The sequence below is a fragment of the Lagenorhynchus albirostris genome, chromosome 15 (assembly GCF_949774975.1).
Source record: "Lagenorhynchus albirostris chromosome 15, mLagAlb1.1, whole genome shotgun sequence".
In the NCBI taxonomy this organism is placed as follows: domain Eukaryota; kingdom Metazoa; phylum Chordata; class Mammalia; order Artiodactyla; family Delphinidae; genus Lagenorhynchus; species Lagenorhynchus albirostris.
Window position 1 is genome coordinate 42581375 of NC_083109.1, and position 22288 is coordinate 42603662.

Consider the following 22288-nt stretch of genomic DNA (forward strand, 5'->3'; position numbering starts at 1 on the left):
ATATGTCTGGCCCCTCTGTGCTGCTCCATGTACCCCTCTCCACCTGGGAGGCTAATCTGAGTGTCTTCACAGCAGGGTGGCTGGATTCCCAGAGGGAGAAAATGGAAGCTGCTGTAGTCCTCTGAGGCCTTGGCTAGGGGGCCCAGACATCACTTACACATTTCACTGGTGTAAACAAGTCACAGAACCAGCTCGAATTTAAGGAGACAAGAAATAGATTCCACTTCTTGAGAGACAAGGATCTGTGGCCATCTTTAACCCATAGTAATATGTGCTGATAACGTCTGCTTCTCTGTTTTCTGTACTTTAACGACATCTCTTATGTTTTATCATTTAAAAAGATTTTTCCAAACACAGAGACTTGGAAACCCTCCCAGCAATGAATTATAAAATGATGACTTTATTTGCCTTTGAAGACTTAATTTTTTTCTACACATAAATCCACAGATATATATTATATATTTTAAGCCAAAGGGACGTTTTTAGCTAGTTTCTAATATATAGCCACCATTATACCTGTCCAGTTATTAATTTTTCAAGGAGTTATGTACTACGGCATAAACTTGACCAGCATAATCTGTTCAACACAGAACATTTCAGAGCATAGATATGTTAGACTGTCATATGTAAAATGTAAGTCAATGTCTAAAAAATGAAGTAAAAATAGGGGTTCTTTTGCAACATACAACAAACAGGAAAATAAAGGGCATAGGAACGTAATCAACCAAGTTTCCTTACACAGTGCATATTGCTTGAGTCAAGGAAAAAAAGCAGATTGGAATTAAAATTTGTATTGCATTTTGGGAAATGTTGTGCAAGGAGAGGGATGTTACTGGAACTGCTGAGTGGATTTTGTTTACTGCAGTTCAACTTTCCACCAAGCAAATCATGTGAGAAGGGACAAAGATAAATACACCTATTTATGTAGGTAATTTTTCTGTTTCACGCCTCTGATTCATCTCTCTGCCTCGCTTTATGGGGAGTCATGCTACACTGGTTACAATTAATTTCAGTGCATATTAGCCATAAAGAGATATTTCATAAACTGACTTGATGTATACTTTTTTTTTCCTCTGCGTTTTTCTTGAAAGATGAGAACGGTCCACAGGAAAAGCCAAGTGCCAAAGAAATGGAAGGGCAGGGCCAAGAAGCAGGTGAGCTCAGATTTCTTTTGAGGCGTCCCCTAGGCCTCATTCCCAGAGGTGAACATGGCTTTACTCAGTGCCCTTTTCTGTAAATATTTATACCGTTTCACCAGGTTAATATCAATATTCGTTCAGGTCTCCCTCAGGAAGCCACCAACCCTGTTAACTACAAGTGTCAGGCTCACCAATCGGAAGGGTACCCTCCCTCTCAGGTCTCAATCACCGGCCCCACTTTTCTCCCGTGTGATCGCAGTTTGCTCAGTGATGCTCTACGCGGGATGGGCAGAGGTTGGAAGGACCATGTCAGAGCTGGGCTGACTGAGGGCAGGTCAAACTCAGCAGATTTCGTTTGGAGGAAAAAATGAAATGGAAAACATTCACAGGGGGACTTCCCTGGTGGTCCGGTGGTTGGGATTCTGTGCTCCCAATGCAGGAGGCGTGGGTTCCATCCCTGGTCGGGGAACTAAGATCCCGCATGCCACAGGGAGCAAACAAACAAACAAACAAAATTATTTAAAACAATTCACAGGAAATATATCAGAGGCTTTCCTTCCACAATGAATGGAGTGTCCTTTACTGTTTTACATTAAATTTTGAAGAGCCGTGCTTCTGGTTATTTCTCTGTATGTTGTAGATGATGGTGTGAGGAGTGACAGAGGCTTACTACCCCACACCCAGAGCTCAATGAGATCCAAAGCCTTCCTGACATCAACTCTGTTCACTGAAGAACAGATGAGCCAATGGAATGCTTAGAGATCTTCTACTGTAGATTATAAACTGAACTTTTTAAAATAAAATGGCACTTAAGACTCAAAAGAGATTGTCATCTCCTTAGGTTAATCTTTTCTTCCTCCCCACTTTTGTACTCAGGCATGCTCTCCTTTAAAAGAATGATTCACAGGGATTCCCTGGTGGTGCAGTGGTTGAGAGTCCGCCTGCTGATGCAGGGGACACGGGTTCGTGCCCCGGTCCGGGAAGATCCCACATGCCGCAGAGTGGCTAGGCCTGTGAGCCATGGCCGCTGAGCCTGGGCGTCCGGAGCCTGTGCTCCGCAACAGGAGAGGCCACAACAGTGAGAGGCCCGCGTACCGCAAAAAAAAAAAAAAAAAAAAAAGAATGGTTCACACAATTTTGCAGTTATCAACATAACCATCAAAATAAAAATTTCCTTCTTCTTTCTATTTTCCAAGTCATTCTTCTGGTTCTAATGAGCCCAACGGATGGGGCATCTTTGAAATAGTGGGCTCTGCTCATGTGCCTTCCGCATCCTAAACCATATGCTGGACTCTTAGAAATAAACCAGGTAGTGTGATAAGTTTTTCACTGAAAAGTTCCTGCATTAACCTTGGAACTTTTGCTAGAGAACTGAAAGCTTTTATTATTAACCTGGAAGATGGAATTGAAGAAGGCCAATCAGAGAAGGCACTGAAGCAAGGCAGCAAGGACCTTGTGTACCTGCCACTGGGTCAGTTGGCTCCCTTTGCTAAAGTGTAGTCCTTGCAATGGAATGAATTCCTAATACAGAAAACTGTTGTCATCCACACCACCATCGCCCCCAGCTCCTGGCCACCACACTGTTATGCTCCGTGGAAGATGAGTCTTCTGTGAAAAGCTGTCGCTGTTTTTACTGTTTGGGGCTGATGATGGGTATTAATCAACCAGCTGCTGACAGCTGAGGCCATTCTCTGACTATTGTGGTTGTACGGGTTTTATTCATTCACTGCTCTGTCCCAAACTGTCTTTATCGACATAGATTTCTCCCACCCCTGTTCACACACACACACACACACACACACACACACACACACGTATACACATACACAGGCACACACATACAGACGTGCACACACATCTGCCTGCTTTTTATTTATTCATCTCTTTTCCCCTAATCAGTTGAGAACAGGCAGTGTCTTTATGGATTTAGGACCATCTTGCCTGTGAGGAGAGAGTGGTAGAATACAAGCTCTCTTCTTCACCTCTTGGATGGGCAGCAACATCACCGCAATCTGGGTGCCTCTCATGGTAGAGAAGATTCCTAAATGCACCCCTGAGGGGCTCTTCTTGCTTTTCTAAGTGGCCGGCACAGAGTCCAATGGCAGGATTCATCTATGCTCTTGGCCAGTGTCAGCATACATTGTTGTATCTGCTCTGCGTCCTTAATCCAAGATCAGAGAAGTCAGAGACGCAGTTCTGGTCATTAAAGTCCTTCTGACCTACTGTTATTCTTCCAAAATAAAAGTAGCTTCCTTTCATTCAGTAGAATGTCCAGCTTCAATTCTAACTACACGACTCTGCAGGCCTCTTCCATATCACACAAAAAGCACAATCTCAAACCAGCCTAATCCAGCAGTTCTGACTGCTGTCATGATCAAATCAAAGTGGTAGGTCCTATTCCTCAAACAGCCGTTTAACAAATACCTATCTGGGTTTTGCTGTGACCCAGGCACTGTTCTGGACACTGAAATAGGGCAGCAAACAATAAAGACAATTTCTTTGCTTCCTTGAAACTTATATTCTGGTGGCAGTGATCCAAAAATAAACAATTTTTAAAAAGTATGATAGTGACAAATGCATCGTGGAGAAATGAGGTAATGTAGAAGGAATCCTGAGAAGGCAACTTTCCGTTGGCTGGACTCCGGGAGGACTCCCTGAGGGAGCAGTAATTAAAGTGAAATCTCAATGATGAAATGGCGGGAGAGCATTTCAGATGGAGGGTCCAGATAATGCAAATGATTTCAGGCCGAATTTAACAGGTTGGAGAAGGAAGTTCAGAGTGGCTGGAGCGTGATGGATGAGGGAGAACATGGTGCGAGGTTTGGGAAGACATCATAGGGCCAGGTTATGTCTGACTGCAGAAGATTTGATTTTGTTAGAACTACAAGGAGAAGCCAGTGGAAGGTTGTTAGCAGTAGAGGGACCTAATCTGTTTTAACAAGCTCACTCTGCCTGTGAATGAAAATGGGTCAAAAGAACAAAAGTGAGACCAGTTGAAAGACTATAGCAGGAAAGCAGTGATGGAGGTTTCTGGAAATGGAGACAAAATAGCCTGATGTGTTTTGTTCCAGAGGTAGAAGGAACAAGATGTGCTGATGGATTGGACCTAGGGCGTAGGGAAAAGAAGAATCCAGGCTACATCCTAGGTTTGTAGCATCAGTAACTACATGGTGCCACTTACCGACGTGTGAAAGACTGGCCACAGGGCAGTTTTTATTAATACAGTTAATAGTTCAGTTTTGGCCATGGTAAATTCAAGAGGACTCTCGGCCATAGGGGATGTCAAGAAGCCAGTTAGGTATCTGAGTCTGGATGTCTAGGGAGAGATGTGGACCAGAGATACAGGCTCGGGAGTCACTGGCAGAGAAATGATACTTAAAACCATGTGACTGGGTGAGATTCACTAGAGAGAACATATAAATAAGGAGAACAGTGAGGCCTGGGACACCATGGCCTCTAGACATGTGGCACCAGGGGAGGAGGAACAGCCACAGCAAGAAAGTGGTTCAGAAAGAACAGAGTAGACTCTGAAATGCCCCTGAGGAGTCCAGGAAGATAAGAAAGGAGAAATGACCATTGGGTTTGGCAAAGTGAGGTCATTGACACCTTTGATAAGAGAATACTTCAAGGAGGATCGACGAAGCCAGTTGGAGTGCTTTATGGAGAGACCGTGAGATGAGGAAGTCCAGAGCAATAACATGTTCTTTTAGGGAGTTCCGCAGTGAAGGGAAGCAGAGAAATGGGATGATGTGACATCAAGGCAAGGTTGAAAGGCTGTAGTTTGTTCTTTTGATGTTAATAGGAGTTTGTCATCTAACAGAAGAAAGTGATTCGTCTCCAGTTATCTCCCTACCAAAAATCTTACTCTCTGTTCTGATAGAGGCGTGACCTAAAAGTAACAGTCATATACATTATGGATGAAGGATATACTAGAAGATATCCGATTAGCCTTTAAATGTGTTAGTCACCATGCGTGTATGAGTTATCTTTAGTTCCATAACCTTGTTACTGCATGAAAAAAATGTATATATTCCTTTTCCATTTGTCAAGTATTAACCATTCCAAATGATTTTGATAACCCTTCCTGTCTTAAATATACTATTTTAGTGTTCGTAAGTTAGTTATTATCCTGGAGCCCAAATGCTAGTGGAGTCACTGGGGTGCTGATAATATTAAGAAGAAAGTCCAGCTCTGACGAGGTTAGTTGCTGCTGTGAGGCCCAGGCACAGACCTCCAAGTTCCTTAGTCGCCACTCTGTGCTTGGCTGACGTGAAGTCACCAAACGGCTTTTGGTGCTTTCCTACAAATGACCCCTTCTCCTGGACCTCTTCTCTGACAGCCATCAGCTTGACAGCCTGGCGTAATGGAATATAAGTGCTGTGCTAAGAAAAACCAAACTTTAAAAACACACACATAAAAGCACTTTGTAGAAACTTGCAAGGATATACTTTCTTTCACAGTCTTTTACTAAGAAAAATAAGGTACCATTCTTCTAGAGGTAGGGAAGAAACAAAATGCCAAAGTATACTACTACCAAACAAACAGTCTTCTTCACCAAAAAGGTAGTTTGTAGTTCATCAGGCTCTGTCTTAACTGAAGGGTTTTTGTGCCATTAATCGTAGAAGAGAGTTACAAACCCAAGCCCCTTCAAAGACCATGCAGTGTATTAGAGCACGAAACAGGCTCCTGCTTCCTTCGGTAGAGTAGGAGGTGAGGTGGGAAGGGAAGCTCCAACCTGACAGTATTTGGCTCTGAGACAGTGTTTCTCTTTCTGCCTTATAGATGGTACCAGCGCTGCCACCGTGCCCAGCCCTTCTTCAGAAGAGGCAGCTGAAGTCTGTAAAGATGAAGGTATGAGGCCACTTACTACATCGAAAAATCACAAACTCTTAGAAAGCCGTTTGGGTTTTATTTGTATGGGAGAATGAAGCAGTGTGCAAATCTATCCAATTCTCTCTAAGCATCTCTATTTCCAACACAAATAGCCAACCCCCTCTGTTTTATTCCATACCTACCGTTTTCAGAATTTATATCTCCATTTACATTTGTTCCTCTGTAAAGTAACTGTTCATGAAACAATAGAATGATTGGAGAAATTACGTTTAAAGATGTTTATTTGAAACACCAGAATTAGGCTGTTTACAGCTACTTGTCAGGAACGGCTTCATTTGAGAACCGTCTACCAGAGAGCTCCATTATCTAGACAGAATAAGAAAGAAGAAATGTTTGAAAGGCATCCTTGAAAATAAATCTTTGGCAAGAACATCATTCCTCACTCTAGGGACAGTTACTATGAGAAAATGTTGCCGACCAAGTATCTTTAGAAGAATAAAAAAGTAAAAGAAAAATTTATGTAGGTTCTAGGAGAAAATATGAGGGAGAAATAGTGGGGACATTCATGTGCAGATAATAGAGTTTTAAAGATATATATTATCTAAAGGAAAATGAAATCATCATTTATTTTCTTTCCCTCCTGATTAACTGTCCACACACACACACAAAAAAAAGTAATATTATTTTATATCTGTCATTGATAACTACTAAAAACCCTTCTGGAATGGTAGACGAGATTGTTACATTTGTACAAATGGACATCTGGTAAACCATGTGATACACTTGGAACTTTTAGGTAAACACGCTGAATGCATTTCTTCAGTTGGGAGTGATATGAAAATATATCCATACTTAAGACTGATATTAGCTACTCCTGGAATCAATGTTTAGAAAATCAAAGTGGTTTTAAATATAATAGTCAACTGTTTGCATCATTCATTTCATTGCATGTTGCCTGTAAACAGTTTTTCTAAGTGAGGTGTCCTGTGTAGGGAGGGTAGTTGCTAAGATTGTGAACTCTGGGACCAGATGGTTGAGGCTTAAATCCTGTCTCTACCACTGGAAATGTATGTAATCTTTGACAAGGAATTCAACTACTTAACAAGGAATTAACAAGTAATGACAAGTAACTAACTCCTTTTTGCTTCACTTTTCTCCTCTGTAGAATGGGAATAGTAACTGTATTTACCTCACAGAATACAATAATACACATCCATTGCTCAAACTGTTTACCTGGTACCTATGCAGACTGGGCTGCCCAGGAAACAGACTGTGATGGAGATTAGGGAGCTGACATTTATTAGGGGGAGCTCTTGGAATCAACACCTGTGAAAGGAAAGGGAAGAATGCAGAACTGGGTAAAGGGAGAAACTGAACTACAAGGCATTCTCAACAGAAGCCACAGATGGTCTGAAGATGACATGACCATTCTGAGATGTCCAGTTGGGATGAGAGAGTCTGGCTATTAAAACCTCCCATTTGATAAGTCATCTGTCATTGGCTGCCTTGGGAAGGGGTGTGGCCTTGGATGGAGCAACTCTCTTCTGCTGGGGTGATCCTGGAAGCGTGAGAGGGATGAGGGATGCCTGCAACTGGGAGAGTGAGCTCTTCCTTCCTGAAGGAGGATGCGGGTGGCCCAACACAGCATCCACCATACTGTTGCTTTTGGTGGTCTTTTTCTAGTTCATTGTCACTTTTTTACTGAATCCCTTGGCACCTCCCTTCATACTACTCAGATATGTGTTCTGACATCCCTGGTTTTAAAATTCTTTGGAATATCTAAAAATGTAAACCATATTAGATCACTTAGGTTCTCATAATTAACTCTAGGTCATCTTAGAGAGAGAAATAAACCTGAGTGAAAAGGCGAAGAGTGGTGTTTATCCTAAGCAAATAAATTCGGACATCACAATCATTTAGACTGTGATACAAATTTTTCAGTGTCCTGAAGTGGAATGGCAGAGTTTAGGAAACAGAAGAAATAATCTAATTTAAGTGCTTCAAACTGAGATTTTTCCTGTAGAGTTGTTTGGTTTGGAGATATCACACCCTTATAGAAACACACTGTTTGTGGTGTTTCTTCATGCTTTTAGGATCTCACACCATTAATTGCTCCTGCCAGGATCAATTTCTCGGAACACTTTTAGATGTTTCGTTTTTTTACATGAAACTTTTAATGGTGGTAACTCCAACAAGTTCTGTCACATATCACAAATGCAATTTCCTAATAAGACTAAATGTGAAGTTTTTACCAAAATAAATTATTAATATCCATTAACCTCTGGATCTAAGGAAAAGAATTTTGAAAACCACATTAACAAGTGATCCAGTTTCCATTAAAAATAGGATATACAGGTTATGATTTTTGCCTTTTCCTTCTGAAATAGCATGTGCAGAAGACCACTATTTTAACGGATTATCACTACAACGCTTAGGCCAAGCATCTGTTGCTTACAGAACTGCAAGTGTGGAGATAGATACATAGCTCGATTGATAGATACATAGCTTAGAATGAAAAATAAATGAATTTGCCATTGAGAGCCTCCGAGATTGAGGTCATGACGAGGTTAAAAGGCATTCGTATATGTTGAGAATTCATTTCAAGCATTCACCATTATAAGTTTCATGCAGAAATATATCTCCTTGGTGACATCTGGGCTATTTATGAGCTCTGCAGCTATAAGGCTGCTTATAAAAATGCTTATTACACTCTCCAGTTTAAGTGCAGAATATTTTTGCTGACCAAAGTTCTTCAAAGGGCCCTTGCTCTCTTGTCTTTGTTTCCAGGCTTTGCTCCTGACCCAGCATCTTCTTCTTAAGTCTTGGAATCACGAATATTATGGACTGGCCTTTTTTTAGTATTCTTTCCAATATAATTCCCAAAGATTTTGAGCCTCATTATTTATTTTCAGCTTTGCTTGTTGGTTGGCTGGCTTTATATTTGTTATAATTTTGGCTCCCACAGGAAACTGGTGTCTTCTAGGGTACAAGGACTGAAAACAAAAGAAAAAATGAGCTGGCTAATGTCACTTGGTTTGGGAGATAAGATTTTTAAAAAATTAAAACAGATATGTGAAAGTTGAAGAATTTCAAGAGGAAGTGTCTTTGGGGGTGTCTCCTTAGGCCAGCGATTTTGTTCAAATGTTCTAGACATATTCCCCACTGGGTACCAAGAATGGATGTTTATTGCCCATTTACCCCACATAACAGCTAACAGTGCAAGCTGCTAACAGAAGGAGGTACAGCTGATTGGCTTATGGATCAAGAGCTAGATTGTGAGCTCCAGACGGAGGACACCTGTTCCCAATGACTCATCACAGCCTTCGGGTGGGCAGGAGTTGAGTTGGGTGGAGGAGATGTGAGAAGGAGGAATGCCGATGAATAATTCATCCACACAAGGGGTGCATGCCAGGGATGCAGCAGCCAGGACTGAATAGAAAGGAACTCCAAGGTAAAGAAACCTGAGAAAATATCTGTTGGTTGATAGGGGCTCTGAGGTCCTTTATAAAATAGGGCATACACTTATCTATTGAGAGATTTCTTTCTCTACTGGTAAAAATATTCCAATTATTGATTTAATGGTAGTTTACACTTTAAATCCTTAAAAACAAACCCAGGAGTACAAATGTGAAGGCTATTTAAGTTAACAAATATAGAGGCAATCAGATGGAGAGGCTATAAACCCAGGAGTAAAATTTGTATTAGGAATATCAAGTATTCTGGTTGAAACTGCTGCAGAGTTAGTATTATTTTTAATTATCATCATCATCATTATTTAAGATATAGTCAGTCTGCTTAATTCAAGGAAAACTCTTGGTTCTGTTATCTCAACACTCTTAATAGCTCATCCTCACTCACACCCAAGACCAAGGCACCTTACTGGGGGGGCGGGGAGGGGGGAAGTGCTGTTTAAACGCATCCTGATTCTGCTGTCTTATTATTTAATCAGTGCCTAATTTGAATTTAAAGGGCAACTAGACCAAATCATATGCTCATTAATATTAACAAAATCAACTAATGCTCAGGTGCATGCACACTTGAGCTAGTATTCCTTTGGAGCTCGGCGTAAGTCATGGCATTGCTGTCTGCTGTTTACGAAGTGGGATGTCAGTTGGCAAAGGACACATTAACCCTTCATCTAGTTTCAGGCCTCCTACAGGTCAAAATTTCTGTAGGATAGGGGGAAAGTTCCAGCAAGAGTCAGCCTTGCCAAAGAGGACAGCAAAGAAAGGATGGGGTTATATATGAGGAATCGGATTCAGGAATGTGCAAGAGATGAGCATAAATGCTCCCAACCACGGGTAGCTGTAGGCCTGGGCCAGTGGTGTCGACTCCAGAAGATTCTGTTCTATTCCTTGTCTAAATCGTTGGAGAGAAACAAAACATTGGGCCACCTATGAAATTCCCCTCAGGCTTCCCTAATAGGATTCTTTTTAGTCCTTTCCCTATTCTAGAAATCCATTATCACCCTACTAAGCATCCTCCCGCTACCCACCACCGTGGGACAGAGCTGTCCCCTGTCCTAGATCTGCACTGATGCAGTGTCTGGATACACCGTGACACCCAGGGCTATCACTCTTGGATGGTAAGAGTCTGAAAGGTGGAATGAGAGCCGCTGCCCTCTGGTAGTTCAGTGAAGGGGAAAGAACTAAGATATATGGAGTGTGTGCTCTACTCAGTGCTTTACATTTCTGTACAATCTGTTTTTCATTTCACAAAAAGGTAACCTGAGAGTCAGGAAGGAGAAAGAGAAAGGTGTCCGCGGTGGGTGGGGAGAGGGGAACTGTTTTATCAGTGTTGATTCCCATGGCTAATACTTGCATGATCTTACATAATCCTCAAAAACGAGAGTATTTTATTCTATTTTAAAATAACATTTATTTTTCTACTTGTAAGATAATGCATATTTATTGTAAAGTATTTTTAAATGCAGAAAAGTATAAAATGTAAAAGCATATAATGATTTTCCCTTTAAGGTTTAAACTGTAAAAAATAACCAGAAAGTCCTGTTTTTTCAGTTAGCAATATACCATGAATATTTTCCCATGTCTTTAAAAATTTCTCAAAGGCATGTTTTTTATTGGAGGCATAATATTTCACCATATGGTTGTCCCACAATTTACATAACCAGTGTCCTAATGTTAGATTTAGTTATTTACAGTTTTTCTCTCTGTTATAAATAATAGAGAAATGCAGTATATACATTTTAGATAAATCTGGGTGTGTATCTATGATCAGTTCCTCAGGATGAGATCTTGATTTTTCATTGATTTACTAGGGAAAATATTAAGATTTTTTTTATTGCTTACATTTATTATTTTAAAAGTAATGTGTGTTTATTAAATGAAAAAATAAGCAGAAGAAGAAATGGAAAATATCACTCATACTCTCAATCCCCAGAAATAAACATATGTAGTATGCTGGTATATAAACTTCCAGACGTTTTCTAAGCTACCACACATATATATATGAAGTATTTTTAGGGTATTCTGCAATGTATACTAGTTTGAAATTGTCTTTTAAATATAGCAATAGATTGCAAAATTTTTTCCATGTCTTTTGATAGTCTAATGTTATTTAATTGTATATTCCAATAAGCAAAAGACCATAATTTACTTACCCAGTTGCCATTTTGAGTCGTTTCTTTGGTTTCAGTTTTAAATTCTGTACTGGCCAGGAACATGCTTTTATCTTTGTAGATGTTCATGATCGTTCCTGTAAGAAAACCCAAATAAATTTAAAAATGCATACAAATCTTTTTTTTTCTACAATGAATAGAGTTTATTCCCTTTTTTGATTCTTTAAATAATATATGTTCATTGTAGGAAATTCAAATAATTAAAGGGCATATAAGGAATAGAATAAAAGCACGTGTGCAATCACAGCTCCCTGAGATAACTACCATCCGCATTTTGGGGACCATTCCTTCATGCATCACTTTCTGAATATACACACCCACATAAAATTGTATATAAATCCATCATATGATGCATGACTTTAATGTAATTTCCCTTTTATCTTGTTTGTTTACTTCCCACCTTCCAGTTATTCAGAGAGTAAAACACGCTGATTAAGAATCTAGTCTCTGATTTCAACTTCCAGAGTCCAGATTCCAGCTCTCCTCTGACCTGTGTGACGTTGGGCAAATTACTTAGTCTCTGTGTGCCTCAGTTTCCTCATATGTGAAATGGGGATGATAATAACACCTCCGTCACAGGATACTGAACATTAAAACAAGTCAGTCCCCTTAAACATGTCAAGGAGTATCTGATACACAGTAAGAGGCACAAAATTTTTAGCCATTGTTAAATGTATGTGTTTATTTTATAAAAACTGTATCATATTCTATGCACTTGTTGTTAACAGACAGAAAAACTTTGTGGAAATCCCTCCAAGTCATTTGTGTAGATCTAATTTATCCATTTTAAAGCTCAAGTGATATTCCATAGCTTGGATGCACTATAATTTATTCAACCATTATACTGTGATGAGCAAGCACTTTCTTCCCACTTTATTGCCATACAAACAATGCTGCAATAGATGTCTTTTTCCCATATATCTTTACAAGCAGTGCTTTTTTTTGCATGGGAAAGATTCCAAAAGTGTGAGTTCTTTGAGGAGTATGTGTTTTTAACAGATACTGCCAAACTGCTTTCCCAAAAGACTACAACAATTCGTATTTCCAACAGCAATCATTATTTTTGTTATTTCTAATTTTTGCCAGTTCAATGAGTATAAAGTAATAATATCTCATTACCTTTAAAAGGTCAGTATTATTATCCCAATTTTGCAGGTAATTGAGGCTCAGAAAGTTTGAGAACCTTGTCCAGTTATCCAAAAGGTAGAACCAGAATTTGGAAACAAAGTCTGCCTGAACCATGCTTTTTCCATCCTACCATACTGCTTCCCGTCATGCTCTTCCCATCATACTGCTCCCAACCATGCTCTTTCCATCCCACCAAATCATGCTTCTGGAGCAAGGGATATTCCTTGCCTGAGGGGGCTAGGATACAGTGAGAGGGCAGCATGGGAAAGCTGAGACCCAAGAGAAGCCAGCAGGGCAGTAAGACTGAGGCAACAGAAGAGACCAGCCTACTTGGTCCACATTATAGCCTTGACTCTAACCCATAGTGGAAGTCTTACAAAGAAATGACTACACAGAAACCTCCAACTGTATAACCCACCAGATATAAAGCCCAAACCCCTTTCTGTATGGTCTGGTTCCATACTTCCTCATACCCCATATGTACCCTACTCTGTAGCCCAACTCACATGTTTGTCATCTCCCAAATACCACTGGCCTAACAGTGTTCGGCCATCATTCTGCCACATGTGTTTATTCAAGATTCACTTCCAATATCTTACCTTTACATCAGTCTTTTACTTCATTTTTCCCTTCCTCTCTTCCTCCTCCCCTCCCTCCCTTTCTCCCTCCCCTCCTTCTATCAAATTAACTGAACCAACATTTCAAGTACAGGAATTATACTAGATAATGTGGGGTGGTTGGTGGGGACATGCACATTTTCATCTTTCTTGATTTCTCCCCTCCTTATTACATTTCATCCCATACAGTAGTGAACTGTCCTTTCTACTGTTTCTTATAAATTTGTTTAAAAAATATCATGTGCCTTGTATCAATATTTTATACATGACATATCCAACTCACTAGAATGTAAATATCTTGAAATCAGATACCAAATCTCATTCATTTTCATGTTTCAAGACCAACACAGTGACTTGTGCATAGTAAGTCCTCAGTATTGGATATAGAACCCATCATAAATAATGGGCCACTTATAATTCTCCTAATGTCGTGGCCACTGTCCCAAAATATTTCTTACTATTTTTAAGGCTCATATTAGATGAAGTTCCGCTTTCAGAATTCTCCTATTTCAGAAGTGAATTTTCCCCAAAATGTTATGCTGTAAAAACACAAATGTAAATTTGAGCCAGAGACTTCCCTGTTTGTTCACTTTCAGATGTGGATATTCTTACACTATAAGAGAAAAAAACTAAACTTCTTCTAAATGATAAATGTATATAGATTATTTCCAGTGGCTGAAGCTAGTTATTTATGCTTAATTTATGGTAAGGCTTTCTGGATAAGCTTTTCAAATGCTTTGATTAAATATGTTTAAAATCGGATTAAATAGGTGGAAGTAGACAAAAATCATTTATCTACTTTTTAGTATTAAAATTATATTTATCTCCCATTTAGTATAGTTTAAAATATACCTATATTTTGGGCTTCCCTGGTGGCGCAGTGGTTGAGAGTCCGCCTGCTGATGCAGGGGACACAGGTTCGTGACCTGGTCGGGGAAGATCCCACATGCCGCGGAGCGGCTGGGCCCGTGAGCCATGGCCGCTGAGCCTGCGCGTCCGGAGCCTGTGCTCCGCAACGGGAGAGGCCACAACAGTGAGAGGCCCACGTACAGCAAAAAAAATAAAAAATAAATAAAAATTTTAAAATACATATATTTTAATATACATATAGTTTAACATATATATAGCAATTGGAAGGCAAGTAGCAGTTGCTGTCCAATCACATTTTCACATATATATTTTTTTTCCTTACAAATTAAGTGTGACTGTAATTACATATTTATAGCAGTCAATTCAGTTATATGATCTCTTGGGTGTATTTCTAAAGATCTGGTGAGTGAGGTTGGAAAGAAAATCATCCCAGACTAGGTTATGGAAATCAACTGAGTGGAATAGTAACCCTTGTCCAACACACAGTAGGATCTAACTGTTGGTCCTAATGGGTCTGAATTAAGGCAAGGAGTCCTGTAATCTATTTTCAGATTCACTGGCCTAGTTTGTAAGTTCTTTGGGGCAAGTCATGTCGCCTTTATGAGCCTCAATTTATTCTGCATTCACATCACCACTGTGTGGCCGACTTTTTTAGGTTGTGCCTTGGTTTTCTCCTTTGTAAAGTGGGGATAATAATAATATTTATATCACAGGGTCGTGAAAAGTGAAAGTGCTTGTAACAGCTGCTCAAACATAGTAAACTTTCAGCAGGTGTTGACAACATTATTTTTTTACAGTTATTGTTGTTAAATATATGTGTTGGCTTTAGAATTTTAACTACTCCAAACAGGACGCCTGTGTCTCATTGAATCATCACCAAATCTATTGACATGTATAAAGTTAAAGAAGCTCGATCACAGGTGATATTCAAAATATTTAGCAACAGCTGTGGCCCAGTGGCTGCCCATCAAGGTACATCATGCTCTGGTACATCATACTGGCAGAGACCAGTTGAATGGTGAAAACAACTGGAGTAAACTATACAGGCAAGCAGGAGTACTTCAGAACTCTCTGTCTGGCCCCCATTCACCAAGGATTTGGTAGCTGGGTAGCCTGGCTTGAATACCATACATAGACTTTCCTTTTGTTCCTTCTATAGCTCCTTCTACCTGCTTTGCATTTTATTCTCTTATAGAAAAGACCTAGAATGGAAGGTCCATATATCCATATTTTAGGATGCTTTTGTCAGCGTGGCCTAATAAGAGTAATCATACATCTTTAAAGCAAGCGCACTTTTGAGAGTGATGAGGGTGCTATTACTAATTATACCAGGGCAAGCAATCACACTGGGACCAGGGATAACAAGATGGGTACTCACCCCACCAAAAATACACGAAGTCTTTTCAGTCTACAAATCAACATCATAATATCACTCACACATATTCAAGAATGTTTGTTGAACTTTGACTCCTAAAAATGTACTATTCTTAGAGTATAATTTTTTTCTATCTTGTTAATTAGTATAAAAAATAATGTTTGGAATAACTCTTTAAGATAGTCCCATAAAAGGTGTATTCCTAGCCAATCTGGATAAATCCAGAGCATCTGCTAAGAGCAGTCTAATTTTCTTTGATTTTTATTTTTTATTTAAGTATAGTTGATTTACAATGTTGTATTAATTTCTTCTGTACAGCAAAGTGATTCAGTTATACATATACATACATTCCTTTTTATATTCTTTTCTATTATGCTTTATCACAGGATATTGAATATAGTTCCCTGTGCTATATAGTAGGACCTTGTTGTGTATCCGTTCTCTATATACTAGTTTGCATCTCCTAACCCCAAACTCCCAGTCCATCCCTCCCCCAAGTCCCCTCCCTCTTGGCAACCGCAAGTCTGTTCTCTGTGTCTGAGTCTGTTTCTGTTTTGTAGCTAAGTTCATTTGTGTCATATTTTAGATTCCACATATTAAATGATATCATATGGTATTTGTCTTTCTCTGTCTGACTTACTTCACTTAATATGATAATCTCTAGGTCTACCCATGTTGCTATAAATGGCATTATTTCATTATTATGGCTGAGTAGTATTTCATTGTGTGTGTGTATGTGTGTATGTATATATATATACACACCACATCTTCTTTATCTATTCATCTGTTGATGGACATTTAGGTTGTTTCCATGACTTAGTTATTTTGAATAGTGCTGCTATGAACATAGGGGTGCATGTATCTTTTTAAATTACAGTTTTGTCTGGATATATGTCAGGAGTGGGATTGCTGGATTTGAGTGTTTAGTTTTAGTTTTTTGAGGAACTGCCATACTGTTTTCTATAGTGGCTGCACCAGCTTACATTCCCACCAACAGTGTAAGAGGGTTCCGTTTTCTCCACACCCTCTCCAGCATTTGTGGTTGTAGACTTTCTAATGATGGCTGTTCTGACTGGTGTGAGGTGGTACTTTATTGTAATTTTGATTAAACCAGCCTAATTTCCTATGAAATGACTTTCAGATTAACCCAGTGATTCTCAGACTTTAATGTGCATTGAAATCAAATATACATTAATATTTGAGTTAAGGGCTTCCCTGGTGGCGCAGTGGTTGAGAGTCTGCCTGCCTATGCAGGGGACACAGGTTCGTGCCCTGGTCCAGGAAGATCCCACATGCCACGGAGCGGCTGGGCCCGTGAGCCATGGCCGCTGAGCTTGCGCGTCCGGAATCTGTGCTCCGCAATGGGAGAGGCCACAACAGTGAGAGGCCCGCGTACCGCAAAAAAAAAAAAAAAAAAAAAAAAATTTGAGTTAAGAGCTGAACACTCTAAAGGCATTTTAAAGGATTTCCAGTATTAATTTTGAAGATATGTACTTTTGCCACTGCTTAAGATCTGACTTCTCTGAAAAACAGACCATGACAGTGGTTCATGTAGGATGGCACAAGGTCATATTTGGACTGGGCAGAGACACTGGAGAAAGGCAATGTAAAAGAATTCACTTCAGATCCATAACATGGTGGGGCTCTTGCTCAGATATTCCCATGTTTAAAGTTGTATAGCATCCATTAGGATGTTAATAAGTGTAAATGAATGATAAAAGAATTCAGCAGCCAAAACATTTTAGAAAGTACAGGTTTAGACAGGTAGTTTCCACATTGCAGGACTTTTCAGAGCCTTCAACCTGCTGACATGCATTGAGAAGTTCAGGGGAGATTGAAGCATGTGGCATTTCCGATTTTAACTGACCAAATCTTATTTTAAAAAATTGATTTGTTTGTCATTTTTTTCATACATAAAACATTTTTAATCCAACAAATTATAGTTTGGGAAACAATCTCACATCCTATCCAGAAGAATTTAAAAATATAGTTTAAAGTTTTGTTTTCGATAAATCATAATCACTGTTATAATAAAAATAAGCAATAGTAAAATAACTTTTAAAAAATGGAGACTGAGTTTCTTAAATCCATTGTGGCACAGTGTTTTTGAGGGAATATTCTCCCAAGTTTCAGAAAATGATGTGGCCTCTCAGTTTTTGACACTAGGTTTCCATGAGCAAAAATGTGTATCCTGCCTCATTCTTAATGATGTTTGTTGTCATCTGTTCTTCCCACCACTGTTCCCAAGGTGGGTATATTTATTGTGAGAGACAGAGAGTGTTTCAGAACTGCTGCATTCCTTAACAAAAAGTAAAGAATGATTGGCTAGCTAGTGGCAAAGACAAACATTTTTTTAATCAAGGACAAAGACAAGGTTTCCTAACAAACATTGATAGCATTTAATGGAAAGTTTTCTATTTCCTTTAGAAATTAACCTTCTTTCTCAGGCCAAAAGGACAGTAACCCTCACATATACACGTGTGCATACACAAAACAACACACACACTTACATTGGGAATCTAAGAAAAAGGGTATAAATGAACTTATCTACAAAACAGAAATAGAGTTACAGATGTAGAAAACAAACTTATGGTTACCAGGGTGTAAGGGGGGAGGGATAAACTGGAAGATTGGGGTTTTAGACACTGTTTTAGACCCAACATGAATCTGCAAGACAAGATTTCTCCCAGCTTGATCTTTGAGTTATGATGTTTTTGTGATACTGGGAGACTCATAAAGGTCTAAGTCATTCAAAAGACATGTTTTTCAAAAGCCATTAAACGGTTACAGTTTACCTAAACCATCCATAAATGCTGTCTGTGCCAACCACGTTCTGAAGCAGAGTCATTACTAAATATTCACTCAATAACTCTATCCTAACCATGTAATGAGACAAACATTTCTGTTGACCGTTAAGACCTTGAGACTACTCCAAGCACAGGCACTGAACTTCTCTGAATCTTTCTTTTCAGTTTTAGGAAAATAAGCAACCATCTTTTCTCATTGTACAGTTTTCTGCTTTCTGCTTGTCGGAACTTCCTTCCAACTGGAAGTCCTGGTGTAGACTCATCCAGAGAACTTGGATCTGCAGCTACGTATTCATTACCTAACACATGTTTGCCAGGATCAGCAGGAGGAGCTCAGGTTACCCTTCCACACATACGCCCTCCTCTTCCTGACAACCTTCTTTGTCCAAGGTCAAAGCCCCTCCCAAACTCTTCCCCTGTGCTTCCGCCAAGGTTGAGCTAACAGAGCACATCAGACTCTGCTCCCACTTCACTCCCGGAAAGAGTGTCTCCTGAGTTGACGAGCATCAGTTCTTCCATCTCCACTCATCCTTTCTCCTCCTCCTACTTAACTGTTCTCCTCTCTGAACCATGCTTCCTACCCAACAGTCTGCCTTTTTCATCAAGTATAAAGAAACCAGGAACTCACTATGCTTCATATGGTGACCATATGCCCTGAAATTTTTTTATTGAAGTATAGTTGATGTACAATGTTGTGTTAGTTTCAGGTGTACAGCAAAGTGAATCTGTTATACATATACATATATCCATTCTTTTTTAGATGCTTTTCCCACATAGGCCATTACAGAGCATTGAGTAGAGTTCCCTGTGCTATACACTATGGCTTCATTAGTTATCTATTTTTTATATAGTACTGTGTTTATGTCAATCCCAATCTTCCAGTTTATCCCTCCCCCCATTACACCCTGGTAACCATAAGTTTGTTTTCTACATCTGTAACTCTATTTCTGTTTTGTAGATAAGTTCATTTATACCCTCTTTTTAGATTCCAAATGTAAGTGATGTCGTACGGTATTTGTCTTTTTCTGTCTGACTTACTTCATTCAGTATTGCAATCTCTAGGTCCATCCATGTTGCTGCAAATGGCATTATTTTGTTCTTTTTATGGCTGAGTAGTATTCCATTGTATATATGTACCACATCTTCTTTATCCATCCCTCTGTTGAGGGACACTTAGGTTGCTTCCACGTCCTGGCTATTGTAAATAATGCTGCAGTGAACATTGGGGTGCATCGCCCTGAATTTTTAAGTACAATTCTGACTGCAAAGATTCTTTCTTCTTATCAGATCACATAATATGATTTCTGGAAGGAAAAAAAATAAAAGAGAAAAATACCTTCCTCCTGAGCATGGACTATCACCTCCTGGGAAACTAGGTTTGAGTGCTGTTGTCACAAGTATTTTGCTAGTTTTTCAGGAAGAAAAAAAAATGGAGGTGAGGTTAAAAAATAAATACCTAAAAATATCTTTGCTGTCATGTTATGTCATCTTTGCTCATTTCTTCCTTTGAAAATCCTTTCAGTGGTCATGAAGAAATTGTGTCCAAAGAGCTTTGTGCACAGATCCTAATTGGTTGGGTTTTAATAATAATGACAATAGAAAAGGTTTTATAGTACCCAAGTACCATCTCACTTAATTCTTTCAATGACTATTTGAGATGGAATATGAATTAGGGAATGCTAGCTGCTGTAACAAAAATGTCAAATTGACCCAAGAGAAATTTATTTTCTCATTTATATAAAATCCACAGTGAGAGGTCATGTTCCCTACAGTCTTTCAGGGACTCAAGGTGATGGAGGCATGTGAATTTCAGCTTGTGGTCCCTAAGGCTGCCTTGAGTCTTGACAGCAGATAGGAAGAAGAGAGAGAAAGGGTTGCACAGGAGGTTTTTACGACCAGGCCTAAAAGTGACACACACCACTTCTGCCCACTTTCCATTAGCCAGAACTCAGTTGCATGGTACCACCTGACTGCAAGAGAGGTCCCCTTAGTCCTGCAAGTTACTCCTTCTTGTGTGACTAGGATAAAGGAAACAGATTTGTTGAATAGCTACCCTGTATTTTCCAAAGAGGGGTGGCATTATTATTATCACTATTTTTTCCCTGTTTTTACAAACGAAGCAACCAAGATTCAGGTTGGATAACTTGCCTTGAACTACACAAGTATTGAGGGCTAAAGAATAGACTTGAGCTTGAGACTTTTTGAAAAAACAAAAATCACCCATTTCTGTGTTTTTCTCCCCCTTATGCCATGAGTCTGCTCTGTATTAAGAAACACACACTATTAAGTCTTTATGGGATGTCAGCTAATGCCATGAAAATTAGTGGTAAATACTTGATCTTTTCACACTTCTCTTTTGAAGGACAAGTCCATGTTTCAAGTTGCCTGCTGTTTTTTAAAATCAATAATGCCTAGAACTAAATGATAATATGTTTAGATTTTTGCCTGCTGTGTTTTATAGCAGACTCTATAATTTTAAAATGTTTTAATTCTTCATATCCTTCCTTATTTCAGATTCATATTTGAAGTGGTTCCCTCAAAAATGACATGAACAGCAGGGTCTCTACATAAGCTAATAAATGGGAATGTGTCACAATAGAGGCTCAAACAGAGCTCTGATTCACGAATCTGCTTATAGGTTTTCCTAGTGGCAGGTATCTTATTATATTTGGTCTAGAATTTCACATACTCATGTGTTACATAGATAGCTGGTTTTAATGAGTCCAAGGTCAAGGGTTTATATTTGGACCCTATATGAATCGGCTGACCTTATATCGGTCAAAGTTCATGGTCATATTAATATATCATACTTGAATGTGATCTCATTCTGTAAGTCAAGTAAAAGGTCCTAAGGCCGACTGACATTCCCAAGCAAAGCAAAATGAGCATATTCAGCCCACGGCTTCTTGAATACTTTCATCTTGAATACTTTCATCTTTCCCTCAAAGTAAAATGAAAACATGTAACTACAACATGTAAGACGTACCATCACAGACTGTACCTGCCCCTCCATTCTTATCTCACAGAACGCTCTTTCCCCTCACTATGCGTCCGTCTCATCATAGCCTTTTCTGGCCATCTTTTTAGGTAGGGCCTCTCCTCCACTAAACGTCCATCCCAGCCCCCTGTTCATTTCTCCATAACACTTACAACTATCTGGAACCATGTAAACCTCGCTTTTCTTTTGCATACTTAGCTTTTGCCCATCCCTCCACTATAACTTGATTTTCATTGGGGGGAGGATAGCATATGTGTTGTCCATCATTTTGTCTTCTGGTGATTCGTTCAAAGTCTGGCCTTCAGAAAATACCAATTAAAATGTATTTTGATTTAAAAATCTAAAAGCACCAATTAAAATGGTGTTATGGCCATCAACAAATATTGACTGGATTTTAACTCTTTGTAAGACCTTCTGCAAGAGGAAGAAGAAAATATTGCTGTTGACCTTCAAGGAATTTACAGTTGAGATGGAAAAATGAGATATCCAGGCATGTGTTACATAGCTAAAATCAGCAACAACAATACTAATTGCAGCTAATATTTATTTAATCCTTATTATACATTAGATTCTGTTCTAAAAATTTTACGTGTTTTCATTCATTCCACTCTCATCTATGAGATAAATGCAGTTATCACCCCAGTTTACAGACAAGGAAAGCGAAGCACAGAGCAATAAGGACATGGTCAGAGGCCACTTAACTAGGATGTGACACAGCTAACAAACCAGACAGAGTGACAAGTACAAAGGAAAGATTTCACAGGAACGTGTCAAAGGAGCTTGGGGGCAAGGAACATCTCTGGCATGGGGTTATCTGTGAAGTGTGGGTAGAGAATAGGAGAGTTGAGCTGGGATCTGAAAGATGCACAGATGTCATAGATGG

At 39.3% G+C, this 22288-nt stretch overlaps 1 protein-coding gene across 1 annotated transcript in view; it reads left to right on the forward strand.

The window, feature by feature from the left end:
• Nucleotides 1-22288, forward strand: part of MACROD2 (mono-ADP ribosylhydrolase 2) — a 1952988-nt gene that overhangs the window by 1843258 nt on the left and 87442 nt on the right. Inside the window, exons 11-12 of the mRNA XM_060124328.1 lie at nucleotides 1092-1154; nucleotides 5922-5990. Coding sequence (XP_059980311.1) covers nucleotides 1092-1154; nucleotides 5922-5990 — 132 coding nt within the window. The remainder of the gene's footprint in view (nucleotides 1-1091; nucleotides 1155-5921; nucleotides 5991-22288) is intronic.